General features: G+C 42.3%; 2 protein-coding genes across 2 annotated transcripts in view; both read right to left on the bottom strand.

Annotated features, from left to right (window-relative positions):
- USP38 (ubiquitin specific peptidase 38) overlaps nucleotides 1–18,111 on the bottom strand; it is a 34,874-nt gene extending 16,763 nt beyond the window's left edge. The window contains exons 1-6 of the mRNA XM_041758628.1: nucleotides 17,000–18,111; nucleotides 14,565–14,700; nucleotides 9,006–9,135; nucleotides 7,674–7,775; nucleotides 3,873–4,031; nucleotides 1,622–1,815 (exon numbers count right to left, since the gene is read on the bottom strand). Coding sequence (XP_041614562.1) covers nucleotides 1,622–1,815; nucleotides 3,873–4,031; nucleotides 7,674–7,775; nucleotides 9,006–9,135; nucleotides 14,565–14,700; nucleotides 17,000–17,780 — 1,502 coding nt within the window. The 5' untranslated portion in view covers nucleotides 17,781–18,111. The remainder of the gene's footprint in view (nucleotides 1–1,621; nucleotides 1,816–3,872; nucleotides 4,032–7,673; nucleotides 7,776–9,005; nucleotides 9,136–14,564; nucleotides 14,701–16,999) is intronic.
- Nucleotides 18,112–18,321: 210 nt separating this feature from the next.
- On the bottom strand, nucleotides 18,322–19,179 carry LOC121492753 (proline-rich receptor-like protein kinase PERK2). Its single transcript, XM_041757906.1, has one exon. It carries the CDS (start codon nucleotides 19,177–19,179, stop codon nucleotides 18,322–18,324), a length of 858 nt encoding a protein of 285 aa, XP_041613840.1.
- Between the last annotated feature and the right edge of the window lie 2,037 nt (nucleotides 19,180–21,216).

Raw genomic sequence — 21,216 nt, 5'->3', positions numbered from 1 at the left:
TCCCCACAGGGAGCCCGATGTGGGACTCAATCCCCGGACCCTGGGATCACAACCTGAGCCAAAGGCAGATGCTCAAGTACTGAGCCACCCAGGCGTCCTTAGATAAAATCTTATAACTATAAAGGAATGATCTGAAATAATGCACACAAAACTGTTAACAAGTTACTTTTAGGAATGGAAATGTCTGATTAAAAAAACAATTTTATGTCTGAGTTTTTATTTTATATACTTCTAAATTTATTTTTTTTAAACCACAAAGAATTCGCATATTACCAAAGAAATAAAATATGCTATGTGCCTATTCTTAGGTAGTATCATTGGCTTAATCAATAAGATGGTTCTTTGAATTGCTGTTGCTAGTTACAATTGCTTTGGGTCTCTTCTTTCACTATCATCTGTAAAATGAGATAGCTGAACTAGATGACCTCTGGTGGTGAGATATAGATTTGAATTTAGTTTCATGCTTAGTATTACTTGTATCTAAGTGTACACATTTAAAAAAAATTAAAATTCTCAAATATAGGGGCAGCCTGGGTGGCTCAGTGGTTTGGCACTGCCTTCGGCCCAGGACATGATCCTGGAGACCTGGGATCGAGTCCTGCGTCGGGCTCCCTGCATGGAGCCTGCTTCTCCCTCGGCCTGTGTCTCTGCCTCTCTTTCTCTCTCATGAGTGGATGGATAAAACCTTAAAAAAAAAAAAAAAAAAAAAAAAAAGGTAAAAAAACCTTAAAAAAAAAATCTCAAATATAAGCAAACAAAAAGCCACTAAGCCAAACAAAAAAAACACTTTAGTGTTGATAGCATATTCTGGGGCCAGAAAGTAAAATAAGTCTAACTCTTCATCTTTTAGTTTATGATTCCTCTAAGTAGGCATAAAAAATTACAAAGGCACGGAATTCAATTTGTAATGATTTTTGGTCAAGTTCTATAAATACTCTATTGGCATTGAAGAGAAAAATCCAAAAATGTTTCTACCTTTAGAAAAACTTTATCATTATTTTGTACTTTTACAGACAACACTCACATAGCTAACAACCTCTGAGTTTATATTTGCTAAGTTGCAAAAGAAAATTAATTTGAAAGTAAATATGTAAGAGGACAAAAAAATATATATGTTTATATATTTGTTCAGTATCTGTCAACTTGGTGGTGGGAAACAGAGCTTAAGCTTCTTTAAAAGTAACAAAGAAGTTATCAATCTGATAAACAGTAAAATATCTACAAGTAGAAAAAACTAAACATAAATCCCTTAAAAGATATATAGGTAAAAAAAAAAACATACTCTTATAAAATAATAAATTAGTACTTGAGGACACTTAAATTCTTTCAAATAAGTTCACTTTTTAATAAATATCAAGCCGGAATAATTAAAAAAGATTATCAATGCAATATATATATATTATACATATATTATATATATAATATATATAATAAGTAGAATTTATATAAGTTAACATCTTAACAGTTCCTAAGCACTTTTATTTCTGAATAAGACAATTATATAAAAATATTATTTCTACATTAATAAAAAATTAATGTGAAGACAATCTCACCAGGTTATATTTCATCAGTATGCATCAATCTCTACAGTTAAAAAAAAAAGGTTCAAATTTAAACTTACTCTGTAGCCATAAATAATGCTTGTATAACACTGTTCATATAACATGTATTTCCTAGATTAATAAGACCAGTTTTCCCCGTTTCAGATTTTCCAGAAAGTCTAGACAAGCAAGAGGCCAAAGAATTGGATTGAGAAGTCCAGGCACTTTGATTGAGAATCAATTTAATCTTCTCTTCACTGGGCTTAGGGAAATCCTGTACATCATCAAGAGGAGAAATAGGTTAAAAATATAAACTATTTTTTTAATTAAATTAACACCATAAAGAAGATTCCTCCACTGACATTTAACCTTTCTTTTCTTCTACTTAGTTTTGGAATCACCCCTAGTACTTGACCAGTCATCAGAAAAGTTACATTATATTACATGGCAAAAATAATTATCTCCTAAAAAATAAATATGCCCTAAAAGTATAGTTTATCAAGTTGAGAAATATTCAAGAACCAGGAATTCAAGTCACATTTGAGCTATTTGTTTCCAATTTGCCAGTAAAACGTTTCGAAATAAATCTTTGACATCAGAGAGTGTACTGCAGTGCAGTTACTCAAAGGCAGTAGAATAAGGACTTAAATTATCACACAATTGATTAACTTAAACAATTTGCTTTCAAATTTTCTAGTGAAAGTAAAAAAATTTCCTCTTCATTCACTACTAATATTTACTCAACATTAACCCTTAGAAAAAAAAAGCTCAAAGTAATCAGAGGATGAAAAATGAAAGCACCTAAGTACAAAAATAGCTTTAACTTCGAAAAATAAAACTCAATCTTGTGTTTAACAGTATAGAAAATTATTAGAAGACACAGATTCTTTTATCTGCTCTGTGACATTTGAAATACAATTTTAAATCTAAGTGATTTCAAGCATGAATGGAGAATAATGAAAGTAACATTGTTAAGCCTTTTTTTTAGACTGCTATTACCATCTGGTACTTAGACCTTAGAAAAGCATTTTCTGAAGGAATTTTAATCTCTTATTTTTCTTGTTGTTGTTGACAACTAATAGAAGAGTGTTGCCCTTGGACTGAGTGAAAACCCTGCTTATTCTGAGCCTATTTCATTACCAGAATTCTCAGGATGTAAAGCACTGAAAAATGGCAATTAACAGCAAGAAGTTTCATCTGTGGACTGTAGGAAGAGATTAACATTACTATTAAATCCATGATAAAAAGCTCCTACACATAAAACCATTCACTTCTGAAGTGTCAAAGTGTCATACTAGTGGTATACATTAATTGCTCAACAGTCTTGTGTTTTGGGTTCGACCAAAATCAGTTTAATTTAGCTAGCTATATAGAAAAAAGAATAAGCTCTGTATTCATTTCAGATACAGAAGAAGTAATAAAGATGAGACTTTTTCAGATCTCAAAAAGGAACACTATTAATAGAACTGATTTCTAGGGGATCCCTGGGTGGCGCAGCGGTTTGGCGCCTGTCTTTGGCCCAGGGCGCGATCCTGGAGACCCGGGATCGAATCCCACATCGGGCTCCCGGTGCATGGAGCCTGCTTCTCCCTCTGCCTGTGTCTCTGCCTCTCTCTCTCTCTCTCTGTGACTATCATAAATAAAAAAAAAAATTAAAAAAAAAAAAAAAAAGAACTGATTTCTAATAACTCCTGATTAGGTTTGCCTGAGGCAAATTCTCCAATTCTTTTGTGACACCTTGATTACTCAGTAAGTTTAAGAGAAAAGTGTGTATGTTGTGATCCATCCTTTGAGACAAACAGAACCAGTGCTTCTTAGATCTAATATCTATATAAAGTTGAAAAACAGGGTAAGTTCACAAAGAACTCAAGATTCTACACAATATGGAAATTCATGAACAGTCTATAGCAAAAATGGAATAGAAACTGGTAAGGAAACAAAGTCAAGTATTTTATTAAACTGCCTTTTCTTGATTCTAAGATGTTCCTAAATATTTTAACACTTCTGATACTGGGATATGGTGATGTATGTATTCACTTAATGTAGCATTTCTTTTTAAACATATTTCCCCACAAGCTGTTATAAATCTGAAGATATGCCTTATAACTGATGGCACTGTAGAACTTAAGAAATATGGTTAATAATTTAGGTTATAGCAAGTAAGAGATTACTCCCTAAACATTAATGAATCATGATTCCAATTAAATTTTTCAAATAACAAGCATATTAGCATAGAATAGTAAATTGAACACCTAGGTATAGAAATGTTTCATTACATTCATCACATCATGGTCCGTGGCTGTAGAGATACTGGTCCAACTATCATCATACCTTTATTGCTTCCAAAATAGGTTCATAGAGATCTGGAAATCCAGAATAATGATACATCATACAGTGTATCAATTCTGTTAACTGCACTAAGAAGGCTGTACTGGAAGGCAGACCATCACTTTTGAAGGAGTGAACCAAATTAACTACATGAGGAACAATCTGAAGAGAAAAAAGACAAACATTTCTCAATGTATACAAATTGGCAACAAATTCTCTAGCCTACAAATGGAATGCAAATGTTACATGATCAGCAAGTACCTTTCTGTATGTTTAGTCACAGTTTTTTTCTAAAAGAGTTAGGAGTTAAAACTTCTAGGATATCATAGTAAGTCGATTTCAATGTCATATAAAATTTTAATTCCTCCTCTCTCCTCATCCTTACACTCCATCTAAAACACAAACTAAGATGCAAAATAGAAGTCTTAGTCATTTCTGCCACTCTAAAAAAATGATTTAAGTTGAAAAATGTTAGGACTATTATATCAGATTGTTCAACAGGAACAAACTTTAAAAAAGATAAACCTAGATTTAGCTTAAGAGCTCCATCTAGTGTGAGTTTTAGATTTTTCACTTGAAAAGAAACTACATACTTTGCACATTCAAATCCACTTCAAGAAAGTAACTAAAGTAACTAAAATTACAGCTCAGACTATAGGATCACGTTCTTTTTGATAATTATAGGGAAGATGTCTTATGTTAGTGTGGTTATCCTTACTAATGATTCCAATTCCCCACCTCCAAAGAGAGATGGTTCTATAAACAAAGGGAATCAGAAATTTCTATTATTTTTAAGACACTGGAGTTAAAAATAAAAGGGAAATCTAAAATGTTCATTGTTCAAAATCATGCAGAAAACTTAGTATTGATAATAAGCACAACAGTGTCCCTTCATTATAAAATTAGATTAAAGTTGGGACGTCTGGGTGGGCTCAGTAGTTGAGTGTTTTGGCTTAGGTCGTGATCCCAGGGTCCTGGGATTGAGTCCTACATCGGGCTCCCCGCAGTGAGCCTGCTTCTCCCTCTGCCTGTGTCTCTGCCTCTCTCTCTGTCTCTCATGAATAAATAAATAAAATCTTTAAAAAAAATTAGACTAAAGTCAATGCAGAGTCATCACAAATTCAAGAGATTAACAAGATAAACTCTGTTTTGCAGAATTGGTTCATGCCATTAATACAGTGGTATCCTTGTTCCCACTAACCATTAATCATAATCTAATAATATACATTTACACTTCATATGTAAAAGGCCTGCAATATAATATTATGTTCTATTTGTAGAACATTTAGTTTTGGTTGCTAACTTGTGATAAAAATGAAGTTATTACTCTATGGTCTTATCACCAAACGGCAATAACAACAATTATAGAAACATCACAATCAACTCCCTTTCCTTCCTCCTAGAAAGAACAATCATATTCTTAAATTAACACTGCTATTTTGCTCTGATTCTATGCTTCAGGCCTTAAGGTCACATTTTAGCTTCTGCACTACCTTCTTTAATCTTACCTCCATCAAAGGTATTAATTTGATCATGAAACCATTGGTTCCTAATCAGTTCACCCTACTGCTTTCATCTTTCCATTTCTAAGCAAAGCTGAATTATAATTTTGCCCATAAAGCCATATTTACCAGATACCTTTCTTGCTAAAATAATCAGAAATGCAAAGTTATTCTGTTTCTTCACAGGTGAAAAGAGAAATGGAAGAGAAGAGAAAATAATTTTTAAAAATGATTACTTAATTGACAATTCAAAATCTTCCAAAAGCTTCCCTAGCATAGATTTGGTCTTTGCATTAGGTAATAATAGAGCTGTCTAGTACTGTATCTCATGTGGTCAAAATTAACACTGACATAGAAATGACACTAAGTTCTTCACGGATATATAGATATTATGTACAAGCAGGCTATAATTACCTTCTAAATGTTTGAAAGTTTCTTTTCTTTTTTTTTTTGGAAAAAGCAAATCTAAATATTTGTAGACATTCCTGTAATACTCATTAAACTTAAGTTACTATTTGAGAAAATGTGTATAACTTATCAGAAACTTTGATATTTTTCCTTTGTTTAAAATAAATTTCTTTCCACTTATAAAAAGCATATGAAAAGCGATTTTTGTCTATAATAACACTCACTGTAACATCAATCTTGGTTTGCTCTAAAATGCTGTAAGCATATAATGAATAACGATGTTGGTGATTCCAAATTGCTGCTCATACTTAACAACGTCTAAGCCTGAGTCCTTCACTGAGTGAGAGTTATTGTTGACTTAACTACCGCATGACCAGTGCAGTACTAGATGCCCACGTTCATTTAGTTGAGTAGCCAGTCAGGCTATGCACAGTAGGTAGGGAATGATTAAATTTTAGTTTTTAGAATTTACTAAACCAGATGACAATTTTCAATTTCAGATCTAACTACTCCTTAAATAAATGATTTCATATCAATATTTCAATAAGAAAATATTTCAAAGTCAACCATTTTTATTCTAACTTTTTCAGAAAAAAAAAACAATATAACATATGGAGATATCTTCTTTTAAAAAACTGTGAGCAAAGAAAGAGATTTAGAGTAAATGACTCTAATCAGACAAATGATTAATCAGAGATTAAGAAATGTCCTCAGTATGAAGAACAATAAACATTAGAATGGATGAGTAAGTTATATTAGAGAATCTCCTTCCTAGAAATTCTGATTATAAACCTTTTCTCAAATGGCCTATACATGATTGTGCCTGAAGACAGACACAAATAACTGATGTTCTTTATTTACCTCATTAGACGTGGCTGCTACACGTGCTATCTCAGCTCAAGTTTTGAGTTCTGTGTAACAGATATTACTGGCTAATGGTCAAGATCACCAATTACGCAATTAACGGTAGAAATTCTCAGAATACTTCATTCTAAGTGACAATATATAATTACTTGTTGACAAGGATTACTTTCTACAAAGACTGCAGACTTTCCTTCAGTGGCAGTGAGGCACTGAGGAGCCTACGTATGTATATGGTTTTTGAAACTAGTTATATTTCTGGCAAATAATCAACAACTAGAATTCAGCCCTTCTTCATCAATCTCCCTTGAATTTGCTTGTATGGGGTCAGCATTCCCAAGATATTTATATCGTGGGTGTAATGAGGTTCTAGTCCTGTAAAACTGAGGATCAGACCCTGGAGGAAGCAAATAATGACATAAAGAACTGCTTTCCTGTGATGCACGAGATAGATAAATGGGCAGATTCTCAAAATAACATTTTGTCATTTCTGCTTGTAATGAATGATAATCAAAAGAACTGAAATCAAATCAAATCAAAATCAGTGATGTAGCTCATTAAAAGTGGTAGGGTTCTGAATATATTTTAAAGGTGGAATAAAAAAAATAAAGGTGGAATCAACAGGATTTGTAGGCTATGAGCTGGGACAGATGAAGCATTAATACTGGGGCTATAAAACTACTTGCTATTTCCACGTTTCTGAAATTCTACAGCATTTTTCTTCTACATTGTTCACATGTGCAACAGATAACCATCAGTGACGCTAACGTGTGACATCTCTCATGTAGAGCAATAACTTTCAATTGCTGAGTGGTTGCAAGTGGAACAGTTTTGGGGAGACTCAAAATATTCTGAAAATATACTCTTTGGAGGGAAACCCTATCACCTCAGTTTTTTAAGAAATCATAAAGTTATAAGAAAAGAGATTCAGGACTAACCTAAAATCTTTTCACTATATACAAATGTGACTCCATATTAAACTAAAATTTTAACACAAAGGTTTTCAGGGTAGAAAGCTTGTGCCCTAACTTACCAGATGAAACGCCTCTGGAGAATGCTGAAAACTGAGCAGCATGTGAGAAAGAACTGCAAGAGCACCAGGTCTCACAAGAGGAAACCAAAGTCGATTAAAAACCTTCAAAAATGACAAGACATCCACATTAAGAGTTTGTAGGGGAAACATAAATCCAATCAGTGATTACTTTCCTTGGACCAAAAATATTATGTGACTATCCGAAGTCACGGATTATGTGACTAACTTACTGAAAAGTTTTATCATAACATGTTATTAAACTTTGGGAAAGAAAAAAAAAAAAAACTTTGGGAAAGAAAGTTGGGGAATAACAACATGAGAGATCAAGTGGCCTAAACAACTCTCAAAACCCCTTTATCAAATAAAAACCCATCAAACCTTGCTTACAAAGTGATTGTTCATTGGCCCACACTTCATTTGATTCACTTAACACTGATTGAGAACCTACTATTGCTTGGCATTGTTCTGGGCAGAGGATAGAAGCAGATTAAAAAAAAAAAAATCTCTGACTTGATAGGGCTTACTGTCTCCAGGGTGGGTAGACAATGAAAAGCAATATGGAGAGAAGTACTATGAAAACAGGGTACAAAGAAAAGGGGCTGCTGAGTAGCAAAGGGGTCTGCTATTAATTAGGGTATTCAAAAAACGTGTCATATAAAAGGTGACATCTGACTATAAAAAAAATGGAAGGAAATAAAAGTAAGCCTGGCAGACATCTAAGAGAACAGAATATGGAGTTCATGGGCAAATAATGAGTAAGAAATATATACCTGTCAGTCATTAACTTAGAAACTTATTTAAAGAAGTGGACACATATGCTGTGAGTATGGATTGAGTAGAAAATGGCTCAAAAATGAAACTCTAAAGCTCTCTAAAGTTAGATCCGCTAAGAGAGACTAAGGTGCCAGGGAACTAGGACAAAAACCAAGAGAAGTAGGACAAAAAGTAAGTGAGGCAAGTATTTCAAGAGGCATTGATCAACTGTGTCAAATGCTGCTGATAGGTCAAATGAGAGGAGGCCTGCGAAATAACTCTGGAGTTCAGCAACACTGGAAAGCTCTGGTATCAAAGACAGTTTTAGTAGAAAAATGGTGGTAAAACCTTGATTAGTTGGATTTAAGAGGTAATGGGAGGGATATGTTTTCATATTAGATACTAAAAAATAGCAAAATTATTTTAATTACCAACACTAAATACCATTTTAAAATTCTATTTTAAAATTATTATTCAAAACCAAGAATATATTCAACATTAGATTCTTTATTAGGGGACTACCCAAAGATAAAAAGATTAAGACCATTCATTCTAAGAGATTTTTATACTCCCACTTACCAGTTCTATTTTCAGTAAAGTAACATCTATCAAAATAGTAAACTTCTGGACAGCTGCCAGTCCTTTTAGGAGTGCAATCACCCACGTATCCACATGCTGAGCCAAGGGCCAGGAGAGCCAGTCAATCATTCTGAAAATTGAAAACCAAAACTATCAGTCTTGAAAATATTTTCAACATTTTTTAGTGGGGAATAACAAGTTATAGTAGAGAACCACTCTCTGTGACTCCATCTTTACTGAGCTTGCTTGAGGAAAAGCCCTGTTCAAGATGCAGAACTGAGTATAACAGATGCTTGTACTCAAAGAGTTTCCAATCTTGTAAGCTGATACTTTCTTACATAAGATATTACAAGAAACAGAATTTCTGATAAAGTTGTCATTCCCCATAAATGCGGTTTTAATTTGATGCTACATAGTGGTATCTAGAATTCATTAGGCAAATTTACTCTATAAAGGGCAGTTCAAATATAGCTATTAGAAACAAAATGGTGACTGCAGTCTAAATATGAAATGCACTGTTAAAAAAGACTATATTTTGAATTGTGAAATAGGTCTTTTCTCCCTTTCAATATCCTACTACACCAAGACAAAAAAGGATGCTTTAAATAGATCAAGGGGCACTTGATTTATAAATACTCTAAACGGCCTCATATTGAATTAGTGAGTGTTCTTCTTGAGTATCAACACAGTTTAATAGAGATAAAAACAAAGTAATATGAGGTCTGATGAAGCCTGTCCTCAATGTTAAATATCAATCACAATGAAGAGTGGTACAACTCTTTTGGAAAGTATTTGGGTCAAATGTTCGTATTACTTGATCCAATAATCCAAGTTTGGGGATTACATAAGAAAATAGTAGTAGGGGGAAAAAGGTTTTAAAATCAAGAGTGATCTGGTTTCAAAATCTCAACTTACCATTTTTTAGTTGGGGTCCCTAATACCTATGTAAGTTACTTAACCTCTGTGTCTCAGTATCCTCATCTGTAGATTATAAATAAACATGTTTATTTTACATGGCTGATTTGAAGACTACATGAGTTAATATAGGACATTGGAAATACTCATTATGAATACCTCTTTTCTACCAAATATCAATGTAAGTGACAATAAATAGATAATTGGAGAAAATGTCAAACATAAATACTAAGTACAAAAACATATGACCAAAAGCGCAACTAACATGTTAAAAAAATCGACTTCAAAACTGATATAGTTATTTTCACAATGATTATAACTATATTAACACTGGAGTGTTATCTTTTTTAAAGCTTTTGCTCTTAAGATTACATGTTCCATCAGATACTAAGAGTGGCTCAAAGTCCAAATGCATGTTAACTACAAGTTATCTGTATGTTCCCAGTGTTCCCCACACATATCTTATTTCCCTTCTTGTTTTTCTGGGTGCCTTCTTCAAACAATTTCGGTCATAAATCATCAAAATAGTCTCTGACAGCTGTTCCACATATTCCAACTGTTCTTAAGCTGATTTTCATAAAAGTTTGTAGACACTCTACATATGTGGAGTAGAGAGACACTTGCATTTGTGTATGAATAATAAGTTCACTGTAGCACTATCTTTAGGATTTGGAAAAATGCAAACAATCTAAATACCTATCAATAAGGGAATGGCTAGGGACATCTGAGTGGCTCAGTGGTTGAGCGTCTCCCTTTGGCTCAGGTTGTGATCCTGGGGTCCTGGGATTGAGCTCCCCATCAGGCTCCCCATGGGGAGCTTGCTCTCACGATGTCTTTGCCTCTCTCTGTGTCTCTCATGAATAAATAAATGAGGTCTTTAAAAAAAAATAAGGGCTAAATATACTATGGAACATTATGTAGAATTTTAAAGAATGAGTTGGATCTTTATGAATCTATCTGTGCGGATCTAACACAGAAAGATCTGAGATACTATTCAATTAAAGGAAAAAAAAAGTGCCAGTAAGACTTTTAAAAATTGTTCTTGTTTAAAAAAAAATATCATGTTAGGACATACTGCATTTTTTTTTAAAGATTTTATTTTATTTATTTATTCATGAGAGACACAGAGAGAGAAAGGCAGAGACACAGGCAGAGGGAGAAGCAGGCTCCATGCAGGGAGCCCAACATGGGACTCGATCCCGAGACCTCGGATCACACTGAGCCAGGGGCAGGCGCCAACCGCTGAGCCACCCAGGCGTCCCAATGCTGCATATTTTTAAAGTACAAATATGGATACAAAAAAAGATGCGGTTCAGAGAAGGAGTATATGTGAGCACATCTCCTTGGCTCTGTGGGCTCTGCTCCTAGGGGAATGATACCACCAGTGTAGAAAGAAACTATACCCTGTAGAACACAGGGCCGTAGGTCTAAGAGCAGAGTAGAAAATTCCACTTGGCTATGTTTCTTCATGATACCTAATCACCCATCAGCTTTTTCCTCTCCTCCCCATTTCTAGCTTCCCATCTCATAAGCCTTTACCCTTTACCTTATCCCAAATGTACTCAATCTCCTGATCATCCTAAAAAAACTTTAAGTCAGAAGTAACATGCCTTAGGAGCTGTTCACTCGACAAATATTTGAGTGCCCATTATATAACAACTACTTCGTTAAGTGCTGAAAACATAACAGTAGTTACAATTTCTGCTTTCAAATTGGTAAGAAAAGTTAGGAAATTTGTCAACAGTTACACAATTAATAAACAGCAGTACTGGTGATTGCACTAAGCTCTGCTGGCATATAAATGTTATGCTTTTAGCTTCTCTTTAATTATATTCCAGTTCTGCTTCAATTTGATTTAACTTGCACATATCCAAATCCTTTCAGGCACAGGCATTGTAAGATGAGTTATTTTAGAGTTAACTACATTAATATTGTTCACCATGTATTGGTCACTACATGAATTTCACAGAACTTAACCTTGATATATTGTGTTAATTTCTTACTATTTAAAAGACATTTAGCTAGTTATAATTTATGCACTTTGAAATTTTCTTTCCTCTATTAGACCAGGAGCTTAAGAGCAATGATCTTTTTTTTTTTTTTTTCCTTTTTAATCTTTAATCTTTGGATCCCCAGTACTTTGTACAGGGCTTGGCACTGAGAAGGAGTTCAAATTTGTTGAGTTAATGAAACATTTCTTTCTAGAACTAAAAAACAGAATGCAACTTGAAAATCTTAACATTAAAATTGGCAATATTATAAAGGAGACAAAATAATAGATTTATTCTTAACTTGTATAGAATAAAACCAATTTTCACTTTTAGATGGTACCTTCATGACTAGATCTAGCCTCAAGTTTACCTTGTTCCACTGTTTTACAAATTGGAAAATTTTACATAAAAAACTGGCTTCTTTTGAAAAAAGAAACAATACTGAATTCAAACTTCTTTGTGGCAAGAAAAAAACTGGAGTTAAGGATCAGTTTTCTCTTTTAGAAGGTGCTTGTGTACCCCATTCCTTGTTATTTCAGTTGCATCTGGCCAATTTCATACTTTAATGTTACTTACCTGTTGCTGATATGGTATTTGCATTTTTTGAATTACAAAAAACAACAGTTCAAGCCTGTAAGTGCTATGTGTAAGGAAACATATATTATGGTGAAGTAGAAGGTGGAGTATGATAAAAACAAACATTATCCTGTCTGATTACATTTGCAATAGGAGAATAAATACTCCAGCTAAACTATGGGTCTTTTCTTTCTTTCTTTCTTTCTTTCTTTCTTTCTTTCTTTCTTTCTTTCTTTCTTTCTTCTTTCTTTCTTTCTTTCTTTCTTTCTTTCTTTCTCTCTCTCTCTCTTCCTTTCTTTTCTTTTTCTTTCTTTCTCTCTTTTTCTCTTTTTTTCTTTTCCCTCCCTCCCTCCTTCCCTCCTTCCCTCCTTCCCTCCTTCCCTCCTTCCCTCCCTCCCTCCTTCCCTCCTTCCCTCCTTCCTTCCTTCCCTCCACACCCAGAATGGAGCCCAATGTGGGGCTTGAACTCACAACCCTGACATCACACCTGAGCTGGAGGCTCAACCACCCAGGTGCCCTGATATGAGTGTTTCTTAAAATTAAAAGTAAATGAACAGGGACACCTGGGTGGCTCAGTGGTTGAACATCTGTCTTCGGCTCAGGGCATGACCCCGGGATTCCAGGATGGAGTCCCACATCGGGCTCCCTCCATGGAGCCTGCGTCTCTCTCTGCCTGACTTGGATTTTTTTCACCTTTTCCTCTGTTTTGTCTAGTGTTTAAAAAGACCCTTCTAGCTTTCCTTTTTTCCTTGTGCTCTTAAATTTACTGAATCAATTTAGCTTTAACTATTACTTTCGATTTCTTTTTGCTCATTCTGACTTCCACAGATATGTGAACATGCTTTATATATTGGAGAAAAATCTATATAAATGCTGTTCCTGCTGTATGGCCTCTATCTCTGTTACTTTTCAATGTATGGTGACCTCCTTGTCGTATTTAGTGATCTGTATTTTTGTTTTCATCTTCTTGATATCTTTGTATTCATAGTTCTAAAATTCTAGAAATCCTGTGACACCATGTTGTTAGGATTTTCTTCATATAGCCTGTCGTTTTATTTTTCCTTTTCCCTGTATTCTTACCATTTTATCAATTCTTATGTGGTTAAATTTCCAAGTCTTTATGTAAAGTTTTCATTGTTCATTTACACTATTTATTTATTTATTTATTTATTTTTTAAAGATTTTATTTATTCATGAGATAGGCAGAGACACCGGCAGAGGGAGAAGCAGACCCCATGCAGGGAGCCCGATGTGGGACTCGATCCCGGGACTCCGGTGTCACACCCTGGGCCAAAGGCAGGCGCTAAACCACTGAGCCACCCAGGGATCCCCCGTAAATAGATTTTGAATAAATGAACAAGTGAATTAAAAAAAAAAAACACATGAAAATGCTGAGAATGATAAATGATATTGTTTATGCCCAGAAATATAACAATTAACTGAAAAACATCAAGGAGAGACACAAATATTACCAGAAAAGCCTAACTACTCCCAAAGTAATGACAGTTGGATTGACAGCAGACTCTATATCAGCAACAATAAATGCCAGAAGGCAATGTGGTATTATTTTCAAAATGCTAAGAGAAAATGACTACCAAATTAGAATTCTGTATCTTACCAAATCATCTACTGAAAAACAAGGAAGAAAAAGCATATTTTAAACAGACAAAGGCAGAATTTATTATCCAGGGATTCTGGTTGAAAGAGAAAGTAAAAGTATGTACTTAGCTTAAAAAAACAAAAAACCTCGATAGAAGAAAACAAGTTGCAAGAAACCATAATGACTAAGGAAATTAAATATATTGATAATCCAACCAACTCCTTACTGTACAGTAAGTGTATACATATATATTTTTGAATTAAAAAAAGCCGAACTAAAAATGGACTTTGAATTACTAGGATGCCTGTCAAACCTATATAGTAAGGCAAATAATTCATTCCCATTAATTTGGAGAATATGTATTTGATTCTATGATTTCAGTTTTAAACAACTAAGTTTTTCATTACTCACAAAATACCGCAACATAGCTCCTCCTCCCAAATCTACAAAACCATCTATAGTGTCATGAAGAAGTACCTGCAAAGAGCTTGGGTCATGCTTGCATCTTTTACATTTGGATCCGTAGTTAGGCTCCTGATGAGAACCGTAATCATCTGAAGAGGAATATGCTGCACGAGGCTTGCCAGTGCTACAGAAGGTTCAAATGATGTATCTGTTTTTTTTAATTAAAAACAAAAAGAAATATGGCAAGAAAGTTGAAGTGAATTATTTAGAAAGAAACAATAATTTACAAAAAGAAAAAAAAAGTACTTGCAGCAACAGTTGGGTAGACTCTAACATACAAGCAACATTAAATTGCAGAAATGAGTCGAAGGGTGGGTAGCAATGATGGCTCATTATAGAGAACACTGCTGGAATATGAAAGCTGTTGTTCACTCTCACTGTATTTAGTCCATAAACGACTTTATTTTCTTGCATTATTTAATATTAAGTCACTGTTATGTTAAAATACTCATTTGTAAGTCAGTAGTTAGAAAGCACATTCAAGGTATCCTTATAAATCCCCACTTCAGACCTTCCATAGTAACTGATGACTAGTAATTACAGTAGCAGCACATTGCTCTAAGGCTCCCTCAAAAATCTCTGAAAGAAGTAGAAATTAAGGTTAATTTTGAGGGAACTTTTCTTAAACTATATAATCATCAAGCAAACTCAAGGCAAGCACCTTTACTGCTACTGCTGAAAAAGTTCTGGGGGAATCTAACAGTTCGAGCAACACAGGGAACACAAGAAAAATCACAATTTAAAACCCCGTCAGATGTGAGGACACACGGCTGGTGGATCTTCCTACACACACTGGGCGCAGCAGAACGCACGGCGCTTGCCCCCAGCCCTACTCCTGGCTCCCAAGGTCAGGACCCGCTCGCAGATCTAGCTCCAGACGGCCGCGGGCGACGGTCACCAGGCGGAGCAGGCGCAGCTCTGGGCGTTTCCCCGCCTCCACGCCCACAGCTCGGGGTCCAGCAGGCACCGGGGTGCAGGTCGGAGTCCTCCGCACATCCCGAGGGGCGGCCGCCGGGCGAGGTCGTACCCCAGCCGTCACCGCCCCGTCACCCCCGCCCGTGTCCCCCCTGCACCCGGCGTCCCCCCCGGCGGCGGAGGGCGGAGGGGCAGCCAGACGGGCGGCCAGGGTCCTCGGGGCCTACGCGCTCCGCTGCGCGGCACCAAGCCGCTTACTGCTGCCGTTGCTCGCGGCTGCGGGCCCCCGATGGGGTGACGCGCTAACACGGTGCTCCCTACGGTGCACGGGGCGGCCGACGGGGTGAGGGTGCTAACACCGTGCTCCCTAAGGTGCTTCAGGGCAGCCCACGGGATGACGCGCTAACATCCGTGCTCCCTAAGGTGCACGGGGCGCCCGACGGGGTGAGGGTGCTAACACCGTGCTCCCTAAGGTGCTTCAGGGCGGCCCACGGGATGACGCGCTAACATCCGTGCTCCCTAAGGTGCACGGGGCGCCCGACGGGGTGAGGGTGCTAACACCGTGCTCCCTAAGGTGCTTCAGGGCGGCCGACGGGGTGAGGGCCCTAACATCCGTGCTCCCTAAGGAGCTTCAGGGCAGCTGACGGGGTGAAGGTGCGAACATCCGTGCTCCCCAAGGACTCGGGCCACCACGACGGGGTGACGACCCTAACATCCGAGCTCCCCAAGGCGCTTCAGCACAGCCAACGGGGTGAGGGCACTAACATCGACGCTCCCTAAGGCTCACTGAGCGCCAGACGGGGTGACTGCCCTAACCCCGCGCTCTCCAAGGCCTCGGGCCGCCCTGACGGGGTGAGGGCGGGAACACGGCGCTCCCCAAGGCGCCTCGGGCCGCCCGGACGGGGTCAGGGCCCTAACCCCGCGCTCCCCAAGGCCTCGGGCCGCCCCAACAGGGTGAGGGCGCTAACCCCGCGCTCCCCAAGGCCTCGGGCTGCCCCGACGGGGTGAGGGCCCTAACCCCGCGCTCCCCAAGGCCTCGGGCTGCCCCGACGGGGTGAGGGCCCTAACCCCGCGCTCCCCAAGGCGCCTCGGGCCGCCCCGACGGGGTGAGGGCCCTAACCCCGTGCTCCCCAAGGCACCTCGGGCCGCCCCGACGGGGTGACGGCGCTAACCCCGCGCTCCCCAAGGCCTCGGGCCGCCCCGACGGGGTGAGGACCCTAACCCCACGCTCCCCAAGGCCTCGGGCCGCCCCGACGGGGTGAGGGCCCTAACCCCGCGCTCCCCAAGGCCTCGGGCCGCCCCGACGGGGTCAGGGCCCTAACCCCGCGCTCCCCAAGGCCTCGGGCCGCCCCGACGGGGTCAGGGCCCTAACCCCACGCTCCCCAAGGCCTCGGGCTGCCCCGACGGGGTCAGGGCTCTAACCCCGCGCTCCCCAAGGCCTCGGGCTGCCCCGACGGGGTCAGGGCCCTAACCCCGCGCTCCCCAAGGCCCCGGGCCGAGCAGCCCCACGCGCAGCCCGGGACGGCGCCTACCTGTGGCCGACAGGCTGGCGAAGACCTCCTGCAGGGAGGGCAGCAGCGCGCTGGGCTCGGCCTTCCAGATGCTCTGCAGCAGGCCGCCCACCCGCGTCACCTGGGACACGTACTCGCGCAGCTCCCGCTCCTGCGTGGACGCGCACTGGAAGTGGCCCATGGTCCGCACCAGCTGCTGGCAGAAGGCGACGGCCGGCTGCCCCCGCGGGATGCACTGCGCGAAGTCGCCCAGCAGGTCGCTGAGGCGCGCGCACAGCGGCGGCCCCGGCCGCTCGCACAGCATCCGCGGCACCTCGAGCCGCAGCAGCCCGAACAGGTCCAGCACCGACGGGCAGCTCCTGAGCAGCCGCAGGCCGTTGTGGATGTAGTCCAGGATGGCCACGTCCTGCCCGCCCAGCGAGCCGTAGCCCTGCCGCAGCAGCCCCTGCACGAACGGCCGGCTGAAGAAGGCCTCGAACTCCGGCCGGTGGTAGCGCGCGTAGGCCTCCAGCACCTGGCGGCCCACCTGCCGCCGGAACGGGTCGGGGCCCTCCAGGATGAGCCGCGTGGTCAGCCCGAACATGGCCGCGCACTGCGCGCCGTCCAGCCACAGCTCGGCCGACTCCACCACCTTGCGCACGATCACGCGCTTCAGGGGCAGCGGGTGCGAGGAGCTCACCAGCCCCTCCAGGATCTTGTCCATGGTCGCGGGGCGCGGGGGCCCGCGGGCGGCGGCGCAGGCGCGGCCGGAGCGCGGCGGCAGCGGGACGGGGCACCGCCGCCGCCGCCTCAGCAGCCGCATCGAGCGGCCGGCGGGGCCCGGCGACCTGGGGCTCCGCCGCCGCCCCGCGCCCGCGCCCCCCTCAGCATCGGCGCCGACGGCACGCCCAGGAGGACCCCGGCGGCGGCCGGCCGGGCCCGAGCGCGCCGCAGGCGGAGGACGCGCCCGGCGTCGCGGGCGGACGGGGCGGCCGAGCGCAGCGGCCGCAGGACGTAACCGGCCTCCGCCGAGTCACCAGCCGCTGTCACCGAAGCGGCCGGGTCAGCCCCGGAGACGACGGGCGGGCGGACGCCCGTGACCCGGATCCAGACGTCCGCGACCCGGAAGTGAGGGACGGAGGCCGCTCGAGAGCCCCGCCCCCCGGGCCCGGCCCCCGGCCTGCCTCCTCCCTCCGTGCTCCTCCTCCCGGGGTACCCGCCCCGCCCCGCCCCGCCCAGGTTACACCAGGCCCCGCCCCTCCGGGCTCGGCCCCGCCCCGCCCGCCTCTGCTCCACCGCGCAGCCGCGACCGCTTCCAATGGAGTCGCGCGGCGCCGCTCGCGTCACCGGGGTCGCGTGTGGGGTCACAGGGGCCCCGGGCTCGCGTCCTCCGGCCGCCGCGGGTCGGTCAGGTCAGCTGACTCCGGGGCCCGGAGGTGCCGAAGTTCCGGAAGCGGGAGACGAGCGTCGGGGGAGGGGCGCAAGCGGCGTGCGAGCGGGCAGAGCGAAGCTGGGGGCCTGGCGGGCCTGGGGACGCCGCTCGGCGGTGCGCCCGCGGGAGCCTGGGGCTCGGGCCGCTCGGGCGGGTCAGGCCTCGGAGCCGGGGCCCGGGCGGGAGGGCGACGGGGGGCGGGCGCTCCGGGCTGCCGCCTCCTCTCGGTGCCCCGCGGTCCCTGCCCGCCCGCCTGCCGGGCGTCCGCCGCCTCCTGTCCCCGCCGGGCGTGAGCGGGGGTCGCGGCCGCCGGAAGCTCTGCATGCGCGGCGGCGGTTAGCGACCCGGCGGGTGTGCTCAGGCCCGGCGCGGGGGCGCGCGGGCTCGACGGACCGCGGTGGCGGGTGAACCGACCCGCAGACCCGGCTCCCTGACGCCGCCGGGCGCGGCGGCGTCTGGGGCGCGTCTCTGAGGGAGTCTCTGGGGGCGTCTCTGAAGGAATCTGTGGGGGCGTCTCTGAGGGAATCTCGGGGCGTCTCTGAGGGAGTCTCTGGGGGCGTCTCTGAGGGAGTCTCTGGGGGAGTGAGAAGTCTGGGGGCGTTTCGGGCGTCTCTGGAGGCGTCTCTGACAGAGTTTGTGGGGGCGTCTCTGGAGGCGTCTCTGACAGAGTCTGTGGGGGCGTCTCTGGAGGCGTCTCTGGGGGAGTCTCCAGCGTCCCTGAGGGCGTCCCTGAGGGCGGTGCGGTGGACAGCCGCAGTCGTGCTGGTTCTTTCAAGTCCCTTCCAAACATTTACACTGAGAGGGCGGACTTTAACCAGAGGCCTGTAAATTGGGAAAAAAGTTGCGTGATTACAGCCCCGTGGAGGTTTGGCCAGGATAGTTGTGAAATTAGGCGTAAATGGCCCGTGATAATGATAAAACTGAGATGGTTTGAGAGAGAATAGATAGAAACATTTTCCAAGAGGAAAATGAGCCAGGGCAGCCCGCGGGGCTCAGCGGTTGAGCGCTGCCTTGGCCCAGGGCGTGATCCTGGAGTCTCGGGATCGAGTCCCGCATCAGGTCACCGCATGGAGCCTGCTTCTCCCCCTGCCTGGGTCTCTGCCTCTCCCTCTCTGTGTCTCTCATGAATAAATACGTAAAATCTTTTTTAAAAAAAGAACATTGTAAGGGGTTTACTTTGCTACGTATTGTTTTGCTTCTGCCGATTGACACAGTGAGCACCCGGATGTGTTCAATATGGAGCTGAGCAGAGGAAGCTTGAGACCGAGTTTTGCGGCAAGAAATTGGAGGCAAAAGAGAAATAAGGCATTTGGTGGCTCTAAAAGACATCATGCCGGAGCACAGGGATAGCTCTGGAACTTTTCACATAGTAAAACTACAGAGAAAAGTTGGACTTTTCCTGGGACTGGTGTCCCACCGGAAGACGATGCTGTAGAAACTACCGAGGAGGAATGAATGGGGGGACCGGGGTTGGGGGGCCGGAGATTGGGAAGATCTCTGAAGGTTGCTGAGTAACAGCAGTAGGGTAACTGCTCTGAGACGGGCAGGACGAAGATCTTGGTTAGTTAAAAGCCTAACACGTTACTTTGAATCAGTAATAATATTTCTTTCTGTTAGTATTATGTCTTGAGAAATTCAGTGTTGTAAAATACCATGTCTGCGTAATACACATAGTGTAGCTTCCAAAGCACCATGACTCAGTATTCTTAAAGTACTTCTTGAGTGATAGATACGTGAATTAAAACATTTCCTACTTTCTATGCTAAAATATTCAAAGCATGTTTTCCGATTTTGCCATTGGTACAAAAATGTGCACAATATGCTCTTCTGCTGTTACAAGATTTCATTTGAAAGTGTGTAACTTTACATAATTGATGTTGTGCCACAACTAAAAGTCACAGTACCATGTTCTTGTTCAATATCTTAAACACATAAGTGTGTTATGCCACTAATCATTGAATTAATAGGTGCTATTGCTATAGGCTTTAAAATTTTGTAAAAATTTCCCCTAAGACCCTAGTCATGAATTAAATGGTATTATAAATATCTAGAAGTGGGATCTAAGTGATGGGGGAGAAAAGGAAAAAGCTCATGATAGGGAATTATAATTTATTAAATACCCTCTATTTACCTGGGTCTCAATATAGTTATATATAGTTATCTCAATATAGTTATAGTTATCCTTAGTTCTCAAAACAGACTTTGGAAGTAGACATTAGTGACTATGTTTTATAGATAAGGTGATGGAAGCATGACAGGTTAAGTAAATAGCTGTCAGGTGAAAAATATACGTGTGTTTATGTTTGTGATAGGCAGAGAGGAAAGAGTTGGCCAACTGCATAGCATCACGATGAAGTTCTCTTTCCGCAGGAGATCGTTCCTGGGATATTTATATCTCCCTATAGAATCAAAAGCAAACTCATTGTGGAGATTAGAAAAAGCTGTGATTAATCATCTTGTGAATAATTACTAATAATCACTTTATGCCGTTTATGTTCATGTACTTTTTTTTTTTAAAAGATTTTATTCTTGAGAGACAGAGAGAGAGAGAGAGAGAGAGAGAGAGAGGCAGAGACATGGGCAGAGGGAGAAGCATGCAGGGAGCCTGATGTGGGACTTGCTCCCAGGACCTGGGGGTCACCTCCTGGACCAAAGGCAGATGCTCAACCACTGAAACACCCGGGTGCCACCATAAGAGACTTTGAAAGGAAGTAAGTAGGGTTTCTGGAGGGCAGATGGATGGTGGATGGGGTAACTGGGTGATGGACATTAAGGAGGACACATGATGTAATGAGCACTGAGTGTTTTATAGAAGACTGATGATGAA

This window comes from Vulpes lagopus, chromosome 6 (assembly GCF_018345385.1).
Source record: "Vulpes lagopus strain Blue_001 chromosome 6, ASM1834538v1, whole genome shotgun sequence".
NCBI lineage: Eukaryota > Metazoa > Chordata > Mammalia > Carnivora > Canidae > Vulpes > Vulpes lagopus.
This window is presented reverse-complemented; position numbering and strand designations above follow the sequence as displayed.